Genomic DNA, 26,280 nt, shown 5'->3' with positions numbered 1-26,280 from the left:
TTTCCATGCTTCCCAGGTACAGCGGCGGCCATATTCACAGGGAACCACTAGCTCTGATTATCAGGCAAGCGAGTCCGATAGATCTATAAACACATTCTTGCAAAACAACCGGACAAACGTGAATTCCGCACAAGCTGGAGAGAAAGGGGCTCCCGGGTAGCACCAAGAAATGATCCTCTGTAGAAGACGGCTCTAGTGATAGGATGCCTTTTGCACAGCCGCAGGACCCCTGGCACAAAATGGAGGTGCAAAGTCTTGGAAGTGAGGTATGTATCGCATCTGATGGGCGCATTTATCACTCTGCTTTTGTTTTGGTCTGAACTGCGCGCTTGTTATGTTTCTGAGGTTGAATGAATATGTACCGGGGACGAACCGACATGCATGTTTTTTTTTTTTTTTTTTAGTTGTTACTGTTATTTGTCTAGTGTGGATGTGTCTAGCTAAATCTCTGTGTCTGACACATCTTCGTTCTGTGAGTGCAGACACACACACACATACGAGCGCATATATATATATATATATATATATATATATATATATATATATATATATATATATATATATATTAGTAGCAGATACAATCTTCGGTATTTAAAATGATGTAACAGGACTGAACAAGTACATGCTATAACGTTTTTAGGCTATTGTTGGTGATGTAAATATACCAAGAAGCTAGTGCTTAATCAAGATTATCGTTCGCTGTAGTTCTACAGTACGTGTGCCTTTGTTGCTTTTTTTCTGTATTTATTATTGTATATACATAATGTTCCCCCTTTCTTTGAAAATATAAACGTTTCTGAAAGAACAACTTCAGCGAGAAGGAATTCGTTAAATATTTTTAAGTGGCATGTTTGTGGGTCTAGTGACAGCGAGGCAGACCGACCATTGATGTGTTTGGTAGTATACTTTAGTAAATAGTTTGGGTTCGTTCTTCTAATCTCCACAGTGACTTGTCGGAAATCTTGGGTAATATTTCCTGCCGTAAATGTGCTTCCCACATATATGCAATTTTCTACTTCCACGTTGAGCCTTGAGGATACTGTTGGAGCATTAAACTGTTTAGGAAATAACCTTTGACTCTTGAGAAATGTAAACAAGGTTCATATGTCAAATAACTTGTTTGAATACGAAAAGAAAAAAACAGACTCAATAGACAGTAGACTTCAAATAAACTGTAGTTTCCACCACCCACCGGTCCGAATAGAGAGCTTAGTTCCAGCCAGCATTCCAGATGACTAGTAGAACAGGAGGTGTGTGGGCTATCAGGCGCATTTAATCTTTACTAAAGATACTGTATCAGTGTTATTGCTGTTTTATCTTGACTGTTAAAGTAATATGTATTTTGTAGCCAAAAGCATTTTTTAATAAGGATCTACAGCATTTATTTACAGCAACCATTGTGTTGTTTTTTTTGTCCTCCATCAAGGCCAAAAGACACCAGACATGCCACAGTTTTGTTGAGACATAGTCATGCTTTGAGAAGGGGCTAAAATCCTGTTTAGCAATAGGTGCTTTGAGATTTGCTTGTGTAATCACTAACTGTCCGTGACATGTATCCCCACTTCCTGCCTGTGGGAGTCACCTTCTTAGAGATGTGTGAAAATTCAGTCCAGTTCAGTTATGTCATTTGAGATCAGATAACATTTTCAAAGGGGTCATTCCTTTCTTTTACACAAACTAACACCCATAAATCAGATGGTTTTAGATTTTCTGCATTTCCCTTCGAATAATGGTGACCTTTGATTAACCAAAAAGACAGTCGATTCCCAGACGTCTGACTGATGTTTGTCATTTTGAAAAGGCATTATTGTAACTGCAGGTTAATTTCGTTTTAGATAACGATGGAGGCTGCCTCCACAAGCACCTATTATAGTGTAATCCCATTCCCTCAGCTCGTACCCGATGTTCTGCAGATTGTCCTGCATTCAGGATGAACCCCTGGGCTGTGCACTGCCTGCTTTTGAAACCGTTGCTCCTTTCTATTAAAACATAGCACCGGGTGGATGTCTCCTGAAGTTGCTTGCATTGAGTGATGCTTTTGGTGATATTCTAGCTTTCAACAAAATCTGGAAAGCTTCTTTGTTTTCTTATTGCTGTTTTAAATCATGGCTTGTCATCATTTAGCCAGCTTTGGCTGACTATCATTCTGTCCTAGACATGGAAATCTGTCTGTTTGCAGGTGATCTATACTGTAAGCCTGTGTCCTGTATAAACACTAAGGCCAACATCTGTATTCCACATGTATGTTTCTATATAAAATGTTAACACTCCTTTATTAATGCATCTTGCTTGTATTAGCCAAATGTTACTGAGCTCGCTTGACACTGGCTTAAGTACGTTTTAAGAAAATTGAGTCTTTGCATTTAGTAAAGTCTTTGCAGCCAAGTACTTTGCTACTGCAGCTTTTTTTTGCCCCCTAAAAATAAGCCCTGCTTTTTGATCATGATGTAAATGAGTTGGCTTGAAGGAACTCAATTAGAATTGATCAGTAATATCACTAGCGTGAATGGGACTGCAGCAATTGGCATGGTGGCATAGGAATCTACAGTAATAAATCCAAGCAAGATTATCATGCGGTATACAGCTTTTTAGAGTTATGTATACAGGGCTACAGTATATGTAGGGCTTCTGATTTTCGGTTTTAACTGATAAAACACCCCTGTTACAAAAAAAAAAAAAAAATGAAATCAGTGGATAGCCAATAAACACGGGGAAAAAAAACTGTGGAAATGGTTTATCAATTCACGTTGACTTTCCCCTTTAACCATTAAAAAATAAAACCTACTACAAAAATAATAATAAATACATTTCCCAGTGCTGCTGGGCAATGTCCCGCCTTCCTGATTTGCATCTGTCATTGATTCGTTCGGAATACTTTAAACCCACCCCAACTACGAGTGACAGCACATTCCTACATTTCTATTGGAGACTCCGCTTGCAAGATTTAAAATGAGATTACAATCAGGGTAGAGGCTTGTTAACGGGATTTAAAACTGTATTGCAGTTAAGATATTACAGAATTGTAGCGAAATGTACAAAAATGCTTGCACACAAAAACCCCAGAAGAATGTGCCCTTGACCATAGGGGGATTTCGTTGTGGAAGACAGCAAAGGAAAGAAGGTACAACTTAAGTGTGCAAGTACTGTTGAGTTACTACATATTTTGACAGAAAAAAGCCCTAAAAAAAACCCGCTCAAACATTTTGAGAAGTAACCAAATACTAATTTCATTCAGAATATCAAAAACGAAAGCCCCGAAAAAAAAAAACAGTTTACATAAAACTCAAAAATAGTTAAAAATAAGCACCGAAAAGTACAATAAGTGTAACTGGTCATTCAGTGGTACATAAAAGCACCAGGGGAATTAAAAAGTGAGAATAGATTGGTACAGCCAACCTAGAACTCAAGTTAATAGGCTATTCCACTGAACAAGAGAGGTAGTTGAAGATGTGATATACTTCAGTACACATTCTTATTAACCCAAAGAGACCAACAATATCTATTTAAACGTGATTCTCAAGCTGAATCTCAATGGGTTACTATTGCTGGGGGCGAGTGCTTGCACTATAGGAGAGCTGATGAATACTGAGCAGCTCTACTTCTGGTCTCCATGGTATATATTTTTGTATTGTTATTTTTAATAACTGAGTAGGTCTTGATTTCCCATCAAGATATTGTAATATACTGTAGCAGGCTGCCCAAGGCTCCTCCATTACAGCTTGTGCCTAGGTTAAGTAGGCTATATGTTTGGGAATTTAAACCCACAGCCTTAAAAATATTGCAATAATTCTGAGTGTCAGTATAATCTGTGCTGTGTGCTAGATCATACAGTATTACATTGTAAATAGTGAAGATCAAATATAACTTCTTTCAGGTCATGATATACAGTATAAATTATTCTATCGATCTATCTATGTAAGTAGTTTTTATGCAGATTGTTCAAAATAAAGCCTCTCTTTGAACTGTGACATTGTTACTGTGTTATTCAAACATAGTTTTTACACATTTATTTTCAAAAAGAAATTATAATGATCAAATAGAACCTCTGCGACAGTAAGCAAGGATTTCATTGGACATGTTTTTGCTTTAATATACTGCTTTTAATATGGTTATGTTCTTAATATTTAATATCCATGGTACTGGGTTCTGTTCAGGCTCATGCGATACATGAATAGAGGCAGGCTTTAGCTTCAGGAGAATTGAGATCAAACAGTAAATATGCAGTTTTGTTCCCGACAGCTGTAACAACTATAGGTAACCACCAGACCTGTTCAATATTAATGGCTAAGTTCAGATCTGACTAGTAGTGCAGCATTACTGTAAATTGATCCCACCTCTCTCTCTGATTTCCAGGCATAGCATATTTAAAACTACAAAGAAACACAGTACCTGGGTTAGGCTAATGGTTGCATGGAAACGCTTAACGTTTTAACAAGCATGTAAAAATGGAAATGTCTAAAGAGTCCGGTAAAACAAGTTGTTAAAGGGTTAGTAATAATTAACTGGGTAGGGAAGAGAGATCTGGGAGCGGTTTGGGTAGTTTTATGATGGGTGGGCTCCTTTAGTAACCACAATTTATAATCTCGAACAAGCCCCAGAGCTAAGGCATGTGTCTTTAATATAGCTTCTGAAGTGCGCGGCTTTGTTTTAGTCATCTACAGGTAACTTAAGATATTGTCCCTAATAAATACAGATTGACGGTCTACATTTAAAATAAATCAATTCAAAAGCAGTGTGGACTCCCAGCAGTAACACTCTGTACTCTGTGTCTGTCGATCCATTTCATTGGCCAGCTACGTTTAATGAAGTATGCTAATTAAGGACTTTATTCTGCATAATTTATACAGTATAGAGTCAAGTTTGATATCGTACATCTTGCATGTAAAACGCTTGTCTAAATTGGACTCTTAAATTGCTGCTATACTATATCGCATAAGAAATGTTTAAGAAGTAGATGCAGTACTGTTCAAATTAATTTCAATGAACAAATATTGCCTTCAGGCATTTGAAAAGTTTTGTGTTGTTACCACTTCCCCCTCACAAGGGAGGTGTGGTAGGATGGAAGAAACCAAAATGCCACATACGGGTTTCTAATTGTCAGCCTTTCATTTTGTTTTGGATGTGAGAGATGAGAGCTGTACTTGATCGTCAGTTTTATATTTCAAAACTGTCCATATTTATTTTATTACATGTTGAACAGCACCATAAAATAATTTTACATGAAAAAAAAAAACAAAGAATGAAATATCTGCTCGTTATTGTTACAGCTTCAATGTGAGTTGTTTTTGCAAAGAATTATAGTCACGACTGGGGCAACTGAATTTATTCAAGGACTCCAGCTATTGCATCGTGAAATAACAGTTGTGGGTGGCAGTCTTGCTTTGAGTAATCTAAAGTTAACTGAAATAGATCTGAAATGAGGTATCTTTTTTATGAATTATTTAATAATGTAATGTATTCTTTCACGCAGCCAGTGCCTTACCCAGCAAGGTAGATGTCTGATAATTTATTGGAAAACAACCTCATCATCAATCTTCTGTAAATCTCCACCAGTATCCAGTTCAGTCATAAGTTAAGACTTAAAAACAAACTAACAAAGAAATCTGGCTCTTTTCATGTACTACAAGTTGAAAAAATGACTATAGAATATAAACAAATGAAAAACGTTTTTTTTTTTTTCTGGCTATCTCCCTCCAGTGTGATACTGAGTAAGACTTTTGTCAAATCTGAGTTTTTAGTACTGATGCCAAAGGGCTTACCTTGAATTCAAGCCCTGAACCATGCCTGTGTTGTCTATACTTTGGAAGATAATGTGATTTTATGTGAGGCCACAACCCCCCAGGTGGAAATTGCCTGTGGGGGGCTGGGGGTTTAACCAACAGCAACGTTGCCAGTAGCCTATTAGCCTTATTAGATTTTACACTTGTACTGTATACTGCATAGACCTACTGTACAGGTGTATATTTTTACATAATGTAGTGTGTACAGAAAACATAATTCAGCTCAATTATTTATACATTTAAAATAAATTGAGTACTATAAATGTATGTGTGTGTGGTTATTTTTAATTTTTAATCAGACGACCCACCTGTCTCCCAAAATGTCTGGTTTATTTAGGGACTATTGTACTGAAATAGTCAAGGCCAGTTTGTAACAAATTATATAAATCATGTGAGCACTATAGGGGCGAAAAAGGGTTTAATCTGCAGTACAGTAAGTCGTCACTCGTCCCGATTCCTTTATACTCAAAGTTTTCTGCAGTAGCCTTGAGCACTACTGACGTCAACCAGCATACTGTTATCAGTGTGTCTCATTAACACAGTGTGTGATGCTGTAGCAGGATCTCACAAAAGCCATTAGAGTTGTAGCAAGTTAGATAATTACATCATTGGCAATGCCCCCCTCGTCCTGTCCTGTGTCCTGTGTCCGTAAATGTCTTTGTGCATTTAGTCAATTGTGTCCTGAAGTTCTAGGAACAGCAGTACGTGATTTAAAAGACAGAAACATCTGGATAAGTGGGGAGGCAGGCCCCCAGCAGACCAGAAATGTCCAAACGTAAAATTGCATTATATAGATACGTTGTTGTTTTTCTGAAGTAATATATTGGGCTTTGTACTGTTGGCTTTAACCACTCAGTAATGTTGATACTGTATAGCTCTTTGTTTGCTCTTTCGTTCCTGTTGCTGGAATAAAAGGACTTCTGCTGGCTTCACATAAATGGTCTGGCATGAAACACTGTAATTCATAGATGGAATACAATGTGTTTGTTTTTTAAACTTATTGATTTAGGGGAAATATAGTGGGGGGGGGGGAGGCCAGACTGGGACCACTTTAATATTGTACAGTGGCACGTTACATTTTTATATAATCTCTATCTATCTTCAGAGCTGGCAATGGAACAAGAAGCAAGCAGTGTGATTGGTTGAACAAGGTTCCAGCTGTCCGTATATTGAATGGATATGGACAGTTGGAGTCACATATTCAAAATCACTGCGCTGCCTCACAGAATTTAAAGTACCGGTAATCTTAATGTGATGTCATTTCCATCTGATAAGGAATTTCACATGGCTGTCCCACATTGATATGAGGTCTACTGTATCATGCCAGCAGATACAAAACCTTAAACAATGGTCTATAAAAGGAGTCTGTTTAACAAAACCATACCTTTTTCTCTCCCCTTCGCCCCTGCATAGGTCAATGGGCATCAAATGGTGGATGAGCCTATGGAGGAGGGGGAGTCATTCTCTCATTGTGTGAGTACAGAAAATTGTGACAGTACTGTATTTCATTCTCCAGAGGTTTGCATCAGGGTAAATTGTCAATGTTAATGGGTGAATGTATGTGGGATCTGGTAACAAAACAAGAAGCTCTTTTATCTCTTAGTGAGCTCTGTGAGACACACGCATGCATGTTTTTTTTTAATGGCATGGTCTTTTTGGTACATTGAGAGGTATGTTTATTTTCCCAGTCCCAGCATTTGTTGGATAATTTCTCTTTCAGGGTGTTTTGGGTTGTTTTAGAAAGTTTGAAATTCCTGAATCCATCTGTGAGAATAGACTGTGTCAACATCAATCCCAACAGAATTCCAAACAAGCCTTTGAAACTAAGAGCACAGAAACTGAAAAAAAAACAAACAAACCGCTTTCTGTCTCTCCAAACCACAAGTCTATGGATTGACATAATACCTTGAGCTGGTTCCCTTCAGTCGAGAACCTGAAACTGAAGCTATGCTTTTAAGACAAAGGCATTGCCAGCTTGCCATTGCTTGGTAGAGCTTTGTTGATGCACAGGCTTCTGATAAATGTGTAATGCTGCTACATCTTTAGACTTGATGCAGGTCTTTGTGTGTGTGTAAATACAAAGCATCTGTGACAGAATTATGTAATTTTATTTATATATATATATAATATATCTTTTTTTATTATTGTCAGTTTTTCATTTCATTCTTTTAATAAGTCAGTTGCATGATATAAGTATGTGGTTGATACAGGGAACTTTAATTTAATGAAGCAATGGGTTTGACCCCAGCATGCTCAGAGTCTAATATGATACTTTGTATGATGTGTAAAATAAGAGAAGCTGGTCATTGTATTATTGTAACAAAGTACAGCTGAAATGAGTGGTTCTGTAGGTCTCATCGGATGCGAAGTCCAATAGCCCCAGTGTGATTCCTGCTTGTATCATCACAGATACGGGGCTTGACTGTCACTTGGAAAGTTAAGAGATTAGAACTGCTATTTTAGTTTTTGTTTCCAGGGGATTTTGCTGTTGAAGTCTGTAAGGTGTATAAATCCTGACAAGCAGAAACAGTAGTAGTGCTACGTTTTAATGGTGTTGTTGCTGCTGCTGACTGTGCAGTGGGAATGCTTGAAGCTTGGGGCTATAATAAATAAAAAGAAAAAAATCTGGCTGTAGACTTGGTAGGGTTTTGCAATTCTCTTTGAGATGCAAATGTGCTGGCTGTGCTTTTAACAAGATTGAAACTAATTAACACCTGTGTAGGAAATATGGGCCAAATGTTAACAGCCTACACTGCAAATAGAACAAATAATACAAAAAAGGATTCACTTGTTGGTACATTAGGCACTGTACTGTCCCTTGCATAAGGACTTAAAAACAGTTATGGAAAACATAAATCAGTTTTTTGTCTACTATGAACTTTTTTTTTTTTTTTTTTTTTTTTTTAAAAGTCTGTACTTCCCAAACAGGCTGATAAACTGCAATGTGTTTTCAAAACAAAATAATAGAGTTCAGTGGGTGGAGTGGGAGGTGGGAGATGGGGGTGGAGTGGGAGGTGGGGGTGGGTAAGGGTGTTCTTTAGCATGTCCTTACCAATGTCAAGGGGATAATGAGAATCGGAATGTATCGCTGGTTGAGAGTAAAAACATTTTGGCTACTGAACAAAAATGATCTTTTTGAGATACGATCTTTTAGGTTTCTAGTGTTGATTCTTAAATCCGACGTGAGAGTATTCATTTTTGGGGGTTATTTTTACTTTCTTGTGCTCAGCCAATGACTGTTAGTGGTTTTCTGCCACTGTTCCATTCCAGGCACACCCAGGAGACTGAATGCAGCCACTGCATTGAGGGGTGTTGGTAGCTTGTGTACCCACAACATACCCCTTGAAATTGCAGAGATCCTTCTGCTTCTTAATTGTAGTTTCTCACGCAGTTTACACTGCTTGAACACGCAACCAATTTCTCTAAAGCTATTATTTATAATATGTCAGGTATGACCGTGTTCAGAATTGTTTTACTTCTGGTGTGTAAATTAGGAAAGAGGAATTTTTCATTCCCAAACATACTGCAGTTTTGAAAAATACAAACTATACTGAAAAATACAAACTTGTTGGCACCCACACGCAAACACCCACTCTTGTTTTAGTTGGAAACACAAAGATTGGCCCATCTATATTGTTATATTCCAATTTTATTAATATTATAGTTTTATCTTTCTTGGTTGTTGAAGATTATTTTTAATTTCTTGGGTATTTTAGTGTGTGTGTATGTATGTGTGTGTGTGTGTGTGTGTGTGTGTGTGTGTGTGTGTGTGTGTGTGTGTGTGTGTATATATATATATATATATATATATATATATATATATATAAATATATATATATATATATATATATATATATATATATATAAATTACACACACAGTAAGAAGGGACATCCAGTCTCCAGAAGTTCAGTGTAGGTCTGTTGGTTAATAATGTAAACTGCAATAAGGCAAGAAGCAGATTTACACAAGGGTAATCTGATTAACGGCTCTTTCCTTCCCTGCAGAGGTTTGGTTTGTTCTAGGATCACATCCTGATTAATTATTCAAGGTGATTTTCTTTTCTTTCGCCAGATATCTAGCAGCATACATCTTGTTCCGGACCGGCTGAGCACTCAGTTCATCAATATAGTGATTGCTGTTGCTTATCTTAAACACACAGGCCTGTCGTGGTCTTGAGAGGCAGAGCCACTGGGGTGCTGTGCGCCGTCTCCAAACATGCACACAATGGAAGTAGTTAGGAGATACTGAGGTGAATCAAAGCATGACTACTGCATTGGCTGGGCTACTTAAGAAACACATGGGCATCAGATGCAGTGGTCCACTGTCATCAGCACGGACTGTTGGGGAAATCCTCTGGCTTTGAGTGTTGTTCTTCACTTTAACCCCAGTTGGAATAAAAACATTTCTTTTTTTCCCTGTGTTTGAGCTGTACAGCTGCTGAGATGTTCTGACTTTGCCAGCAGTCGTACTGTAGAGTGGAGGCACCTATCGATACAGTATCACGTGTGCTTCTCATTACATGTATTTGTTTTCTCCCATGACTCCTTTTGTATTTTCTCAGCTAACCTCTGGACAGGCTTTAGTGCTTTTAAAAATGGGAACTGGTTTATTGAGTGTTTGTTGTTTCATTTAGGATGAAGGCACCTTTCAGGAAATCCCCATCACTCACCACGTCAAAGAGGGATGTGAAAAAGCAGCTCCTTCTCAGTTTGAACTTCTTAAAGTCCTGGGCCAGGGGTCATTTGGGAAGGTGAGTCTACCTACTGAGAGCCTTCTTACATGAGCTTTCCTGGTATCCGTTGCACTTAGCATCAGCTTCATGCTTCAAGAATGACTTCACGTTATTTAAGAGTCCCTGTGAGTCGAGTGGGTACCGCACAATAAAAATGAACCCACGGTGTCAGTAATTTTACAAAGCTACCACCTCTCGATCTTGTGTGGCCCTGTAGAAATATTGTTGCAAGTTTGTGTGTCGATTTGTGTGTTTACGTTTGTACATTTTCTGCTGTAAAACCAGGTTTAGGAATATGGCTCTTGTTGAGGCATTTCCCCCTAAAGACACCCACAATGTTTTGTCTTTTTGAGGCTTGAGAACACAAAAGAGGCCTTGAATCTGTGTCTGACCTGAATCTGGGCTATTCGGACATCAGTGCCCCCACATCCCACGCTGGAATGCTGATAGATAAAATTGACTGGAATTTGCTCCTGTGTGCATTCCACACACACACACACACACACAAAGCGACATCCATGTTCTTGAGTAGGCTACATATACTGTACTACAAGTTGGACTTTGTGCTTTCTAATATAATTTAATGAACCGATCAAGAACGGGTTGGTATGTTGCAATTGATACCCACAGGCTAAATAACGAGTATAACAATAATTAATAAAAGTGCAAATACAAGCCAGTAAGAACAAAATGTTGTAAAACAGCTAATATAAGCGCTCTCTCTTAAAAGTATTTAAGCCATTTTAAATTGGTGAAGTTGCTAGTGCTGTATACTTGACTCTTGTACTGGCAGTATTAAAGAGTAGCATCATTTCTACTGTTAACTGTTGCTTATTTGTTTTTGGTAGGTCTTTCTGGTGAGAAAGATAATGGGCCCAGATGCAGGGCAGCTTTATGCAATGAAAGTGCTGAAAAAAGCATCGTTAAAAGGTAAGCTGTTCCTGTTTGTATTTATTGGAGATTTGTTATACTCTCCCAGTGTTAAGGTGTTCTGAAAAACTAGCTGCATTTTTACTGGACAGAACTATATTGCTGTCTGAGATGAAAACCAAATTTTTCCTGGGTGAGAGAGACTCAGACATGCACATTGTAACAGCAGGCAAAACTCAAATGATGTGACACATTTATACATGAGGGCATTTCTAAGAGGCATTAGTGGCAGTAGGAAAAAGGCTGGTAACAAGGAATGCTAACACAAACAAGCGATTTAGACAGTGACGTCGACAGAGAATCTAATCAAAGCTGGTAGCAGTATGTTCAGGAAAGCAGAACCCTGTGGATTTAATTCATGCGCGGCCTGTCTCGAACAACCACATCCTGGGTACAGATAATGCTTTCAGAGTTCAACGCTGCCTAATATCCTGCAGAGAGGGCCTAAGTGTTAAGCTGTGAATACGGCAGAACCGTGAAGCCTCATCCCTTTGTTTATTAGTTTCATACTCCTACGCATCTTGGTGTCAGTGATGTCAGAGCAAAAGGCAAAGGGAAATAAGAGAAATACAAAGAAGGCCCAGTAAAAGAAGGCTGATGTCCGGGAGCTAAGGGAAGGTGACAGGATCAGTTGTTTGTGTGGACAGCAAGGTATCTGAAAACAGGTCTTTGATACAGGGCCGGCACCAGTTCCATTTGCCTTTCTGACACCTAGCATTAGCCGGGTGCAGCAGGGATCTGCGCTCTAATGGGGGATAAGGGCATGTATTGCATTTAGATTTTATTCAGTTACAGTGATGGAATTGCCTGAGCCTTAAACAGACGAGGTGTCTTGCACAAGGACATTAAAGGCTAAATTCTATGTCTCAAGAGCACTAACTCTGGCAACCTCTTTTTCATTCTCTCTTCTGTTTTTTGTTTCTTTGTTTTTTTAGTTCGGGATCGAGTTCGCACAAAGATGGAACGCGATATATTGGTAGAAGTAAATCATCCTTTTATTGTCAAATTGCACTATGGTAAGTCTATTCGTAAATCTATACAGTACCTGGGGTCTACTCATTACTAACCCAGAGTGTTCACTTTAGGAAAATATCTGGTTATAGAATCAATGTGTTTATGTTTGTGGTTATTGCTGCTTGCTTGTCATGTGGCTGACCGTGTTCTCATAAGATTCACTTGCCACAGCAAATTTGCTTTTGCAGAGAGCTTGCATCATTTGAAGCTAATGCAAAAGCCTTATCTTTACGATATTGCTTGGTTTTTTATCTAATTATCCTTTTTAGACTGCTGTGCTTAACGGTGATCTGACATTTCTCTTGTAGCTGTTTCTTAGTTATTATGTTGATTGCATGGCATTAGTAATGGTTTTCATGAAAGCAGGAAATAGTAATACTGGCGAGTTTATTAAATATGTTTTCTGCCCAACAAACTACAAGTTAAATAGATTGCTGGTATGTGTAGTGTTTTCTGTTTTAAGTTCATGAAAACTGTACTGGATTAAAAAACAAACAAAAAAAAAAAACTGTTTGGGTTGATTTTCATAAATATATGTAAAGTTTTAAAGTGCACTGGAAAAATAATTCTGGGTAGGATGAGTTACAGCATATATATATATATATATATATATATATATATATATATATATATATATATATATATATATATATATATATATATATAGATAGATAGATAGATAGATATAGATATAAAAATTAGTATAGCATGATTAGTTATTGACTGCTACATTGTACCCTGCTAAAACACTCTTTTTGAATTGCAGCCTTTCAAACAGAGGGGAAGCTGTACTTAATATTGGATTTTCTCAGGGGGGGAGACGTGTTTACTCGCTTATCCAAAGAGGTAAGCTTTGTTTTTTTTTTGTTTTTGTTTTTTTTTCCAGTTTAGGACCTTGCTCCAAAGCAGTTTATGCAGGTGCCTCACAAGCACTAGCTTTTGTATAATGTGTCTGCACACAAAGAGGCTTACATTAGGGGCTTTATTTTAAATAAAGCCCTTAGCAGGGGTCCTGTTCTCTTTCAGTCTTCAGAGTAAATACAGTGAGGAACTCAAACATTATGTGCTGTGCCAGTCATGCTGTTATCAAAGAACAACAACATGGGGCACAGCACCAAGTCTCAGCTGCTACCGATTCTGAAGAGAGTGACAGGATTTCTAAAGACTCGTAATGTGGAAGGTTAACATGACGTGCCCAGTTACAATGTGCTGCAGTGCAAAATCTGCTAATTATTTATTGAAATTAAACTAACCCTGGAGCTCCATTTAAATAGCACTGTGGTATGGGCATGACATACGAGAGTCTTGTGTCTTTTTAGATTCACTTGCATGATTTTTCCATCTTAGTCCTCATATCCTGACTTAAAAAAACAAACAAACAAAAAAAATCTTGAAGCCACAATAGAGCACTCGCAAACATGTCTAACCTCCAAATACATTTTTGTTACATGATTGCAATACACTGGTCACCATTATCTTGTCTCCATATAACATTGTGCCTTGGTTGATATAATTTAATAAAACATTTGTTAACATTTACTGGTTTTCCTGACTCCCCACTGAGAGTGGAGCAGCCCTAATGTATTAAACCAGATTTGTTACTCTATTGGACAGAATATACATTGCAGCTGAACTTAAACAGGAAGTCCCTCGTAGAAAAAAACACTCAAGTATTTTGAACGATTTTATTTTCTGTTTTGAGGCGAAAGGAAAAACTTTAATGAGGGACTTCCCATTTAAGAGCCTGTGGTGTGGAAACCAATTGCTTGTCTTTTTTTATTTAATTTTTTTTGTTATTTGAAATTGACTGCAAACAGAGAGCGGAGGGTAAATCTATCCAGTTCTTATTAGGTTATGTTTACAGAGGAGGATGTGAAATTCTACCTTGCAGAGCTGGCTCTTGCTTTGGATCATCTGCACAACCTAGGCATTGTTTACAGGGACCTGAAGCCTGAAAAGTAAAGTATTCCTCTTGCTTTGCAACATTATCTTTCAATGCCTTCTTCGGTGCCTCTCTTGAAAGCAAAGAGTGAACACAAAGTAACGTTATTTACTGAGCTGCATTTTCACAAATTCGTTTCTTAAATTAAACCCATACATCGGATGTTATCTTTGCTGTTTTAAAGTAATGCAACATTTTGTATTCCTAAGGGAATTTGAAATGAGACTGTTAAAAAAACGAGAACATGTTTTACTGATAATTTTGTTTTTAGTTAAAACAGTATTGCCAACTTGCCAAAAATGTTATGTGGTTATAATTTCCCAGATTTAATTAAATTATTTTGTGCTGGGAGACATCAAACCCAATTGTTAAACAGATTTTTCAAATTAAAGTGATAAGTAAGTCTAATTTGTCATTTAAGCATAGTTTTTTTTTTTCATTTGTTTTAACCAGCAGGATGATCAGTCTTGTTTTTAACCATGTACTGTATATGTTCAGTGAACTTTTAAATGCTTTCTGTAAGTACTTCAGAAGTAGTCTGGCAGTTTGTTATGTTTTGGCAGTGCCATGTGATTTTGCCGTGGCAGGTTGGCGATACTGTTGACCATGTGTTTCTGTTCAGTGTGTTTATTGTGCGGATGTTATTTGTGTATCTGTATTGGAGAATGTGATTTTAATTTTCAGCATTTTGCTTGATGAAGCAGGACATATCAAGTTAACAGGTATGTATTTATTTATATTTACATTGTTATTTATATTGTTTTGAGTTTGATAAACATATTTCACTGCTGTTGGTGCATGTAACAGAAAGAGATACCAGCTTCATTTAGTCACACAAGATGTTTCTGTTAGTGTTTTAAGATTTATTAACTGTATATGAGACTTCTTTCTGCAAGGGCACAGTTAAAATAATAAATACAATCAATAATACTGAATCTCTTTGATGTTTAGTTACAGTTCTGCTTCCCAAGACACAATTATTAAAGGGTTAGGTAGTAGCATCATATAGACTAAAGTGTGCCTTTGCTCCAAACAGGTTCTAAGAGTGCTAGCCAGGTTTGTGTCTCACTGTTCTGTGAGTTGACAATAGGATAAACTATGGAAGGAATTCTGTGTGAAACTTAACATGATTATGGGGCACTGGATCTTTTAAAACACCTCTGTGTGAGCCTTTAAAGCCTTTAAAACTAAGCCTGTGTGTTTCTGAGCATCAGCTTTGCCCTGTAGAATTATACCAGTTGCTAGGAAAAGCAGCATCATACAATTTAAAAGTAGTGCCAGTGAGCTTAAGTAACTCTGATATATATATATTTTTTTCTCTTAGTTTAATAGCTATCTTATTTGATCATTTTAATGCTATTCTCTGTCATGCGCAGACTTTGGGCTCAGTAAAGAATCTGTTGACCAGGATAAGAAAGCGTACTCATTCTGTGGAACAGTGGAGTACATGGCACCTGAAGTGGTCAATAGACGGGGCCACACACAGAGTGCTGATTGGTGGTCGTTGGGTGTTCTAATGGTAGGTCACACTGCAGTGCAGTGTGTGGCTTGTTTGTTAGAACAGACATGTTAAAGTTCTTGAATAATTACCATGGAATTAGCAGTGATAATAATGTGTTATGGAATAGACTGTAGAACTGTAAAATCAGCAGTAGCCAATTGTAAATCTTTTAAAAAGAAGACATAAACCACTCATTGTTGAATTGATTCGATTCCACACCTTGTGGTGGGAAAGAATATGAAAAAAGTGACACACACACACACACACACACATATATATATATATATATATATATATATATATATATATATATATATATATATATATATATATGCCTTCTATATTACCATCTCAGCTAAAATAACAACAACGCACCTTTTGTTGGAATCCGCCTGTCAGAAGCAAACACAGTTATTATATGCCATACAGCATGGGTTAGAGAGGAAGAACATTAAGTAAAAGGTCATTTTTTTTTTTTTTTTTCTTCAAAAGATATATTGGGAGGACCTTAAAGTGGTCTTTTATCTCACAGCATTCAAAGTTAATTGTCTGTGTGTGCTCATGAGTAGTGTTCTGAAGGTTATCTCTCTCTTTCTCTCTCGTCCATGCAGTTTGAAATGCTCACTGGTACGCTGCCATTCCAAGGCAAAGACAGGAACGAGACGATGAGCATGATCCTGAAGTGAGTGCTGTCCTCTCACAGGCTCTTCAAGCAAGCAGGGGATCATTTCAGGGCATGGAAGCAATTTCAAGAACAGACGAAAACTTCACAAACAACTAGGGGGCATGTTCAGTGCAAACATTAATGGGGATTGCTGTAGTAATGTTTCAGTTGGCTTACTTAATTCCCATGACAAATTAAAAAAAAAACAAAAAAAAAAAACTAATATAATATTTGTTTGGGTATAGGTGTAATTCTAATCTTATCTCTGTTTTTGTCTTATTTTTTTATATTAGAGCTAAATTAGGAATGCCGCAGTTTCTAAGTTCTGAAGCTCAAAGTCTTCTTAGAATGCTGTTCAAAAGGAATCCTGCAAATCGATTGGGTGAGTTCTTATTAGTTTTTGGTGAATCTGTACATTAAATTGAATGCAGGGATGGAAATAAGACTTCTATTGCATAACAGTTTCACCTATTCCAGGTTTTAATACAAGCTTGATTGGCCAGTGTGTAGGTAACAAGTTCAGGGATGTCTTGTTAAACTCATAGTAAAACCAGGAATGGATCAAACTGCTATGCAATGGGAGTCTTATTTCCATCCGTGGAATGGTATAACACATGTCTAGTGTTACAGGACAAAGATGACAGTATCTCCAATTTTTATTTGGGGTTTTAGTTGATAAGAGCAGTAATAGTAATCATAATTCTTCCAGGGGCTGGCTCTGATGGTGTGGAAGAAATCAAGAGACACGCCTTCTTTTCAACAATCGACTGGAATGTAAGTTCGTTATCTTACGACGGTTTAGTGACCCCTGCTAAGCAAACAGAAACCACAACTACATATAATGATATCACTTGTGGTTTTGGACACTGGTTTGTTGAACTGTCCCATGCAAAGCTGTTCACTGACCCGGTAAGTTTGTTTAAAAACAAGTACTGATAATATTTAAAAAATATTGTCATTGACATTACATGTCCTGAACTCCAAGGTGTCATTGGGAGACCAGGAAAAATAACCCTTTTTTTCGTCAATATTTCAATGATCCCTACCTCTTTAGAGCACTCATGATAGTTGATCTGTCCTAGGGTCTCAAAGGTGGCCTTCCGATTGATAAACTTCGATTATATTTGATGATCTAATGTTATTTACAGCACGTCACACAAACTGGTCTTGGACTATCGCCATATTTTTTTTATTTTCGAAATGCTTTGTCCAACACAGCACTTAGACAGAGGGCCAGGTTCAAAAGAGCACACTTAGTGGGCTCTGCATACCGCTTTTATAAACCTGCAGCACTTTGTTATGCTTCAAAGAGGAAACCAGGATCTCTTAGCGTTCGCAAGATTAATCTGATCCCCAGAGTACAAATCAACATGCACCAGCGACATGTGCTTCCAGAGCATTCCAGGGTAGCGTTGCAATTCATTTTACAATATTGTTGTGTTTACTCTGGTTTCAGAAACTGTATCGAGGAGAAATCCAGCCTCCTTTTAAACCTGCTGCGGGAAAACCAGATGACACGTTCTGCTTCGACCCAGAATTTACAGCCAAAACGCCAAAAGGTATCAATGTTTTTAGAATGGGCAAAAAATCCCATTGTAAATCTATTTACGGGTAGTGTGATCATTCAAACTGGTTTATAAATGTCATCACTCTTTTTTTGGAAGAAGACAAAGGGAAATGAGCCCTCCACCTCCTTTAATTTTAAACATCAAGCATTATTATCTCCTACTTGAGTGTCTCGCACTTTAGAGTTTAACACATCTGGAGAAGCACTTACCCAATTGTGGGTAAACTTAGTAACATCAGTGTCACGATGTCAGAAATCCATTAAGACGTGTGTTCGTTCATCCGTCCTTGCAACCTTATGTCACGTTAAGTATTTTACATGCATCTACAGTTATTGAGGGTATAAGAGCCTGGGGACAGACTGTATGGAGGAGTTGATCGTGAGCCTAGTTTTTCATCATGCTGATCTCTGATTGTTACAGCTGTGTGTGTTACTGATATTCTTTTTTGCTTTATTGGCAGATTCACCTGGTGTACCCCCAAGTGCTAATGCCCACCAGTTGTTCAAAGGCTTTAGCTTTGTGGCCCCTGTCTCATTGGAAGAAAGTAAAGGCTCTTCACATGTGAATATACTACCTATCGTTCAGGTAAATCCTTACTGTACTGTCATTGGTCATTTTGAAGGTGCCGAATACAAAGCCAAAGTTATGATGTTCACAATACACAGTAAGTTAGTAGTTGCATAATTTGTGAACTGGTGGTCGCTTATAGTTCTTTGTGCAACTGAAGACATTTGCCTTATATTGAGCCCTTAATACAGTGAGCATTTGTCTGGACACAGTGCTGAGCTGCTGTTTGGCATTGCAAGTAACATAATTATATGTACGATGGTAAACAATGCCATGCATGATCTGCCTAAATGCAACCAAAATGAATAGTTTGGCATTACTGCGTTCATTTATTTAATTTAGCTCTATTTTGAGAAAAAAAATCCTGAACTAAGGACTCTGCCTTTGCTCTATGGCAGATGCATAAAAGCAACACCCAGTTTGCTGAAATCTACGAACTGAAGGAGGACATAGGCGTGGGCTCCTACTCCATCTGCAAGCGATGCATACACCGAGTCACGAGCATGGAGTTTGCTGTGAAGGTACTGGCCACTGGCTCCGCTTAGTGTTCAACGCTCAGTAGAGAAACTTCACACGTGGCAGCATGTTGCGATCAATGAAAAAATGTATCGATTGATTATAAAATGGATTTACTAGCGGATTTAGAAAAGGATTATCTGAGATGATTTGGAGCACTGATCACAGTAAGTATACAATAAGCACCGCCCTTATAGCAGTAGCAGCAACTATAAAACAAAAACAGTTCTAAAAGAAACGCCTGAGGGCAGCAACGTCACAGTTGGTTCATGAATAGTAATAGTTTCAAGTAGTTGTTTCACTGCAGAAGTCCGGTATTGAACAGTTTAGTTCTTGAGGGTTACTGTGCACAGTGATGAGTATGTGCCTTATACTAAACGTGTTCCAATTAGCTAACCTTGTCATCTTTTCTGAACTTCAGATAATTGACAAGAGTAAGAGAGATCCTTCTGAGGAGATTGAGATTTTAATGCGTTACGGGCAGCATCCGAACATCATCACTCTAAAGGATGTAAGTGGGACTTTATACTGATCTGCTTTATTTCGCATCTTTCCAAGAGACTTGACCCATTACTGGCACTGAAACCATCTCATTCTTTTTTTGGTACACTGTCTGCTCACTCCTTGTTATCATTGAATCATACACTGGATATGGGTGTCTTGTGTTTTGTTTTGCATGTCTAGCATAGAAACTTGTCTTATCTGAACACTCTAAATCTTTCTACTTTCTAGCTTGGCAAAGCATTCAAATATATCACACTCCTTCCAACTTTTGTTATAGGGTTATTAAAAATGCCTTTTATTTTCACACTGTACATATCCAACAAAGGATAACAGTTAAAGTAAATTATCCATGATCCAGTTTTACTAAGCACACAATCCAAGTGTGTGGAAAGTATAATGAGTAGTGCACAGCTGGGTCTGCTGTTGCCTGTTCGAAGGTCTCCCTGCTTGTTTCCCGCAGGTGTATGATGAAGGCCGGTTTGTGTACCTGGTCACAGAACTGATGAAAGGGGGAGAGCTGCTGGATAAGATTCTCCGGCAGAAATACTTCTCTGAGTGGGAAGCCAGCGATGTTCTCTATACCATCACTAAAACTGTCGACTACCTGCACTGTCAAGGAGTAAGTCACAGTCCTGTATTAAATCCTTCTTCCTGTATTAAAGTACTGCCTTTTTGTAGGGAACAGTGACTGACTGCAGACACAAAATTTAAGCAGGCACTATTTCAGTGCAAACTCAGTCTTTATTTGTCATTACAGAACGTCACTAAGTATGCCTTTTTGAAATGGCCAGTTTGACCTAATTAAACAATTTAAGTTGTTATAAAGATCACTTCCTGTATAAGCCGCTGATTTAATAAGGTTTTGTGGAACTCGGTAAATATATTAGTAAATGAATGTGTGTCTGGCGCAGGTTGTGCACCGGGATCTGAAGCCCAGCAATATTCTGTATATGGAGGATTCTGGGAATCCAGATTCAATCAGGATTTGCGATTTTGGGTTTGCGAAGCAGCTGCGTGGAGAGAATGGGCTGCTGCTGACTCCCTGCTATACAGCCAACTTCGTCGCACCAGAGGTACGTTCAGCAAGGCGTGTGCTCTGGCGGTATCTTGGATTTGGTGCCGATGATAACTGTGCTTTGTTTGGGTTTAGGTCCTCATGAGGCAGGGCTACGATGCTGCATGTGATATCTGGAGTCTCGGTGTCCTGTTATACACCATGCTGGCAGGGTGGGTAAAGGAAGACTTCCAGTACTACTGTGCAGTCTGTTTGTATATTTAGAAGGTGCTGCTAGTTAATATGCAATGGGCATAGTCTAATTTCAAAACTAGTATCTCCACATTGTTTAAAATATTTACAATTATACTGTTTTCCGTTCCTGCAGCTATACTCCTTTTGCCAACGGACCCAATGACACCCCAGAGGAGATCTTGCTGAGAATAGGCAGCGGGAAATTCTCCCTGAGTGGAGGCAACTGGGACACCGTTTCAGACAAATCGAAGGTGAATCAAACTTCTACACACACCATCCCTAAATATTCACATACAGTGCTCACCACAATTTCAGTGTGCACATCAGTTTCACAAAATTTGTATCCTGTTTGATTGATTGTTTCTGTCTGTTGGTTCTGTTTTGTCAGCTTTTGGATGAAACAATCTGCTGCTTGTCAGTTCTGTGATAACTGTGGATTTTGTTTCTTTAGTTCAGATGGCATGCTGGCGTCTACTAATTGTAGGTCAAGTGCTAAACTCAGTTATCATATCATGCAATTATAACGTCCGGGCAAGTGGGTACCCATTGAATCCCTTTGCCTGTTCCAGAAACGTTTCACTCTCTCTCCCTGGTATGATGGAACAGGGCTGCCAGGTAAACAGACATACAAGGTCAAAGCTGCGTCCTTTCTTAAACCACTGTGTTACTAATACCCTACTACTGCACACATTTGTAGAACTCTATTGGTAATATAATGTGGTTAGTGACAATTTGGTTTTATTCCTTGGTCATTGCAGGTTTCTGAATTTTTAATCTTGATCCTACCTGTGATAATTTTGTTCCAAATTTAGGACTTGTTGTCCCATATGCTTCATGTAGATCCTCACCAGCGATACACTGCAGCACAAGTGTTAAAACACTCTTGGATAGCATGCAGGGACCAACTGCCTCATTACCAGCTCAACAGGCACGATGCACCTCACCTGGTCAAGGTAAGTGAGCCTGGACTTCCTATATGCATCCGGAATGCAAACTATGAAAAAGTAAAGTAAATGAAGTGAAGTAAATTAGAAACCCCAAGGATCGTCTCAGACAGTCAGGTTCATGTAAAGCTGTTATTATCGCACAGGTAGATGCTCTCTAAAAGCTACCCGTACTTTAGAATCTTAACTCCTCATTCTTGGCTGGGGATCCCTGCGATCAGTTATCTAGCAGGGAGTGATCGCAGTGGAACAGCAGTGCTTAAGTACCAGCTGTTTGAGCAAGTCCTCTGGATCTGATAGCAGCTTGTCTTCTTTCTTTGTCTCTGGACAGGGTGCAATGGCTGCTACATATTCCGCATTAAACCACAAGACGTGCCAGCCAGTGCTTGAACCTGTGGCTGCCTCCAGCTTGGCCCAGCGAAGGGGCATGAAGAAACTAACGTCCACAGACTTGTAGTTGAAAATCATCTTTGGGTTGTTTTCTTTATTATGATTATTAATATAATTACCTTACCTTGACCTCCTAGCCTGCCCCCTTCTCCTTGTCCCTCACTCCCCTGTTTCAGCAACCATCTCTGGCCATGGTACCAGTGTCAGTAACTGTTGCAAAATGCCTGTCTGGGTTGCTTTCAAAACTGATACGTTAAAATAATAATGATAATGAAGGTGCGCATTGTGTACTGCAGGAACTAGCATTTCACTAATAGTTCAGAGTCTGTTTACTTGCGGGGGGGGGGGGGGTGCACCAACTGTAATGTCCATTTCACTGTGACTGGTCACCTTGGAGCTCTTAAACAAATTGTGTATGTCATTTATAAATAAATACAGAAGAAGAGGAAGCAGCATTCATTAAGATCATAGAGTGGAAGGCATGGCTATAGAGACACCTGTAAACGGGTGCCCACCATTGTTTCTCAAATTCCTTTTCCCGTTGAGATCTTCCAGCTTCATTACGGAGCTTGGAGTTCATGAATTCCCAGGACTTGGAGAAGGCTTGTATTAAAAACATGTATAAAAAGAAAAACATTAATACTTCAGAACTTGTTATCTGGATGAGCTAAGGGTATAAAATATCTATGTTAGCTTTAATGTAGATCATGCTGGGAAGACTGTATAGAAGCTAGTCAATTTCTGTGGTGCAGTGCAAGCGGTTTTCAGTTATATTTAAAGGAATGCTTGGCATAGGAATGTTTGAAGTATCATGGTAAGTAGTATAACTTGTTGACCACTCTGAACGATGAGTCTTTGGAAAGATAAAGGTCACTAAATGCGGATCACTGAGCAGTGTACGGTCAGCATACCAAGTCTGTTTGGTGAATTATTATTTAGTTATTATTCTTTGTTGATTGAGGTTAATCAGCTTTACACCTTTGGGTGAGGGAGGCAGACCAAGGTACAAAGCACTGGAGACTTGTGTTTAAGTTTGGGCGAGAACTGAGAAGATAGTGCAGTTTTATGATAACATACTGTATAGAGGGATAAGAGCAAGGAGTGTTTGAATCCCAGCTTGGCCATCAGAATAAAGAACTGATGTGCATTTCTCTGAATGAGTCAGAGTAAGAGGTTTAGATAAGTCATTTGAACTGTTGTCTCTGTAGTCTGTTGTGTAATAGGTATGTTCAAATGGCAGTTGATGATCCTTTGGCCATTGCCGCCGCAGTGTTAAATTCGTAGGTAAGAAGTACAGGAAGAAAACTATTGGCAATAATTAACCTTCAGCAGTAAGAATACTTCAGATTACAATCAATGTATGATTGCATAGTGTGTGTGTGTTTGCAGATGCTAGCAGGGGAAGCTCATACACTGTGTATAACACATAGTATTGAGAGGATCTGGGCTTGCATTCCTCTATGCTGTCAGCAAAAAGATGGGTGGATTTTGCATTGTAGACATGAACAGGGTTCTCTTCTGTTACACTTGTATTTATTTATCCTGTTTTACTGTCAGGCCAGCAGTGACCATTTCAGAATCTGGAAAGGAAAAGCAACAGCTTATTTGATGTAGAGAAGGGGATTGACGCACACTCCAGCAATGGGAATATTCTGGTTCTTCAGTGAAGCTCTCTAAAGATCACAGGCCGGCTAACTGATGAAGAATTGACAGGGCAGGGCGGGGCGGGGGCTAATAGCAACTGGCTGCTTCGGCTGAATCTCTTCAAAGACATTGTGGAAATTGTATCATATTGTATTTATTTCATTTAATTTTTTTTAAGATATTTTTTCTTTTAAGGGATGTATATATTGACATTAAAGATCATTATTGAAGTCGTGCTTCCAGCCTCCCTCTTTGTTGTGTATGTCCGTGTTTATTACAGTGCTCCCTTGTTTGAAAGGTCCTGGTATGGCAGTGGCTCCTAAGCCATTCCTCTAGATATCACAACACAAATAACACAGTCCCTGACAAGAGTATTAACAAAGGAGGCACTCTGTGTTTGTGTTCCAGGATTCTGGGCATGAACTCCTTTATTACTGATGTAATTGTGGTTTATGACTTGCATCGGCATATTAAAAGAAAAAGGAAAGTATCATTTTAATGTGGTGGAACATTTATATCTAAGCTGGGACTTGAAGTATTGGAATCAGCTGTGATTTGTTGCTAGTCCTAATAGCTGGTTACATAAAGGATCTTAAATCTCCTTTAAGGGAAGCATAGTACAGTACGCTTAAGCAGGAAATGAGGGCATTAGCCAAAATGTTTGTATTTATCTTTTAACCTGAAATGGTAGTTCAGAGATTTAATGAAATAATCAACACCTCTTACCTTCTAAATATTATGTTTGAGAAAATACCTGTTTTGTCTCTTGCATTCTTCTTTTCAATGCCATAGAAGACTGTATTTAAAGAACGATTTTATGAGCTTTAAAGAAGGAAAAAAACACCAACGAGGATTCGGTAATGAGTCCCCTTGTGTGAGGGCTCCAGTCCCTCTGAACACCCAGGCATTAATGCTAATTCCCTGCCTTGCTGGGTTCTGCTCTTGGCACTGGCTAGTGCAGATTCTCTCTATCCTCCAGCATGTCTGGTAGCTTCCAGCCCAGAAGCTCAGGCAGCCACTACGAGGAGCTGCTGGCCACAGAACACCCCCATCATGAAAGGGGTGTGACTCCAGCAGATAGCCAACAAGATCATCCATGGGCAGACCACGCCTCCTGCTCTCACACTCATCTGTGACAACCCTATGCTGTGCTCCTGTAACACAATGATCATTCAATATTGATGCTCTTTTCCCATTAATTAAATGAAGCACTTGATAGCAGCTGTCCTCTTGGCTCTCACTCGATCAAGTATCCTGGTTCCCATTTGTGGACCCAGCACATGGTGAGTTTGCTGGCAAGTTTCAGGTTGGCATGCCTTCTGATATTTTCACCATCTGTTAATTATTTAACTGTTGAATTGTTCTATTTAAAATAATTTAACATTTAATTAAAATGAACTGCATCTTTTCAACATCTTGACACTGTCAAGTTAAAATTTGATGCAGCTACCCTTAACAGTAGGCAATTTCAAAATGTTAAACTTTGTTGCCTTTTAAGTACTGACATGGTTTAAAATGGGGAAAACCAGGTTTAGATTTTCTTGAATGAAATAAACCATTAACCAGGGGTCAAAAATTGTCCTGCCACCACAAAACCAAGCCTTTAGATACTGCAAACATGTCTTCTAATTTAAACAGACTCCTGTCATAGCAGATGAATTAAGTGAAAAAAGCTTACATGCCGAATCTTGTTCATATCCTTGCTGTACCAGCTGAGATGGTTATCAAATACAACACTGTGTTGCCTCATTATTAAAAGGCCTTTTATATAACAGAACAGCTTGTAAGATGCTATGCTCATGGCTCCCATTTGTAAATTCATTAGCAATTGTGTTCTCATTATAAGGCAGAACACAAGTGGCACAATTCTCTTAGATACGGCTCCTGACTACAAGAGTTTTTAAAAAGGGAACACTGTTTGAAATCCTGTTGTTAGTAGTTGTACTCTTGTTTTAATTACTATGTTCTGGCACAAGGTACGAGTGAGCACTTGATTTAAAAGAAGGATCATTTATAATAACTCAATTGTACGATACTGAAGAATCTCAGTAAAATATTTTACAAACATTCTGCAGCAATGCACAGCTGAAACACCACGTCACTAAAACACATATAAAATTCAATTTAATTTTTCAGTGGTTGTCCCCCAGCACTGAAATTCTGAGTCTGCTTTCACGTGGATTAAGTTGTCAGACAAAAGAACTGGGAGTCTATTTAGACAATTTCTGTCTGTTTTATCCTGAGCTTACCTTCCCCTTTTTCCCTTGACGTTTTAAACAGGCACACAATCCCAAAGCATGGGGTTTCTAAGAAAGGTATGACATGTCAATCTA

The 26,280-nt window shown here is 38.5% G+C and overlaps 1 protein-coding gene across 3 annotated transcripts; it reads left to right on the top strand.

The window, feature by feature from the left end:
- On the top strand, window positions 1–24,177 carry LOC121318776 (ribosomal protein S6 kinase alpha-6-like). Of its 3 annotated transcripts, none has more exons than XR_005950630.1 (22): window positions 1–266; window positions 7,194–7,253; window positions 10,416–10,532; window positions 11,363–11,444; window positions 12,380–12,460; window positions 13,225–13,304; window positions 14,310–14,416; window positions 15,085–15,122; window positions 15,777–15,919; window positions 16,513–16,583; window positions 16,859–16,947; window positions 17,275–17,339; window positions 18,022–18,124; window positions 18,594–18,718; window positions 19,099–19,221; window positions 19,638–19,727; window positions 20,181–20,339; window positions 20,632–20,793; window positions 20,871–20,947; window positions 21,103–21,220; window positions 21,810–21,922; window positions 22,245–22,336. XR_005950630.1 is itself a non-coding variant. In XM_041255816.1 (22 exons), exons 1-22 carry the CDS (start codon window positions 204–206, stop codon window positions 22,368–22,370), a joined length of 2,220 nt encoding a protein of 739 aa, XP_041111750.1. In that variant the 5' UTR covers window positions 5–203; the 3' UTR covers window positions 22,371–24,177. The 3 variants fall into 3 exon arrangements, 2 of the variants coding, with proteins under 2 accessions (XP_041111750.1, XP_041111751.1); XM_041255816.1 differs by having other exon boundaries at window positions 5–266; window positions 21,782–21,922; window positions 22,245–24,177; XM_041255817.1 differs by lacking the exon at window positions 7,194–7,253 and having other exon boundaries at window positions 5–266; window positions 21,782–21,922; window positions 22,245–24,177.
- The last annotated feature ends 2,103 nt before the right edge of the window (window positions 24,178–26,280 follow it).

Source organism: Polyodon spathula, chromosome 7 (assembly GCF_017654505.1).
Source record: "Polyodon spathula isolate WHYD16114869_AA chromosome 7, ASM1765450v1, whole genome shotgun sequence".
Lineage (NCBI taxonomy): Eukaryota > Metazoa > Chordata > Actinopteri > Acipenseriformes > Polyodontidae > Polyodon > Polyodon spathula.
The sequence above is the reverse complement of the archived record's forward strand: the minus strand, read 5'-3'. Positions and strand labels throughout refer to the sequence as shown.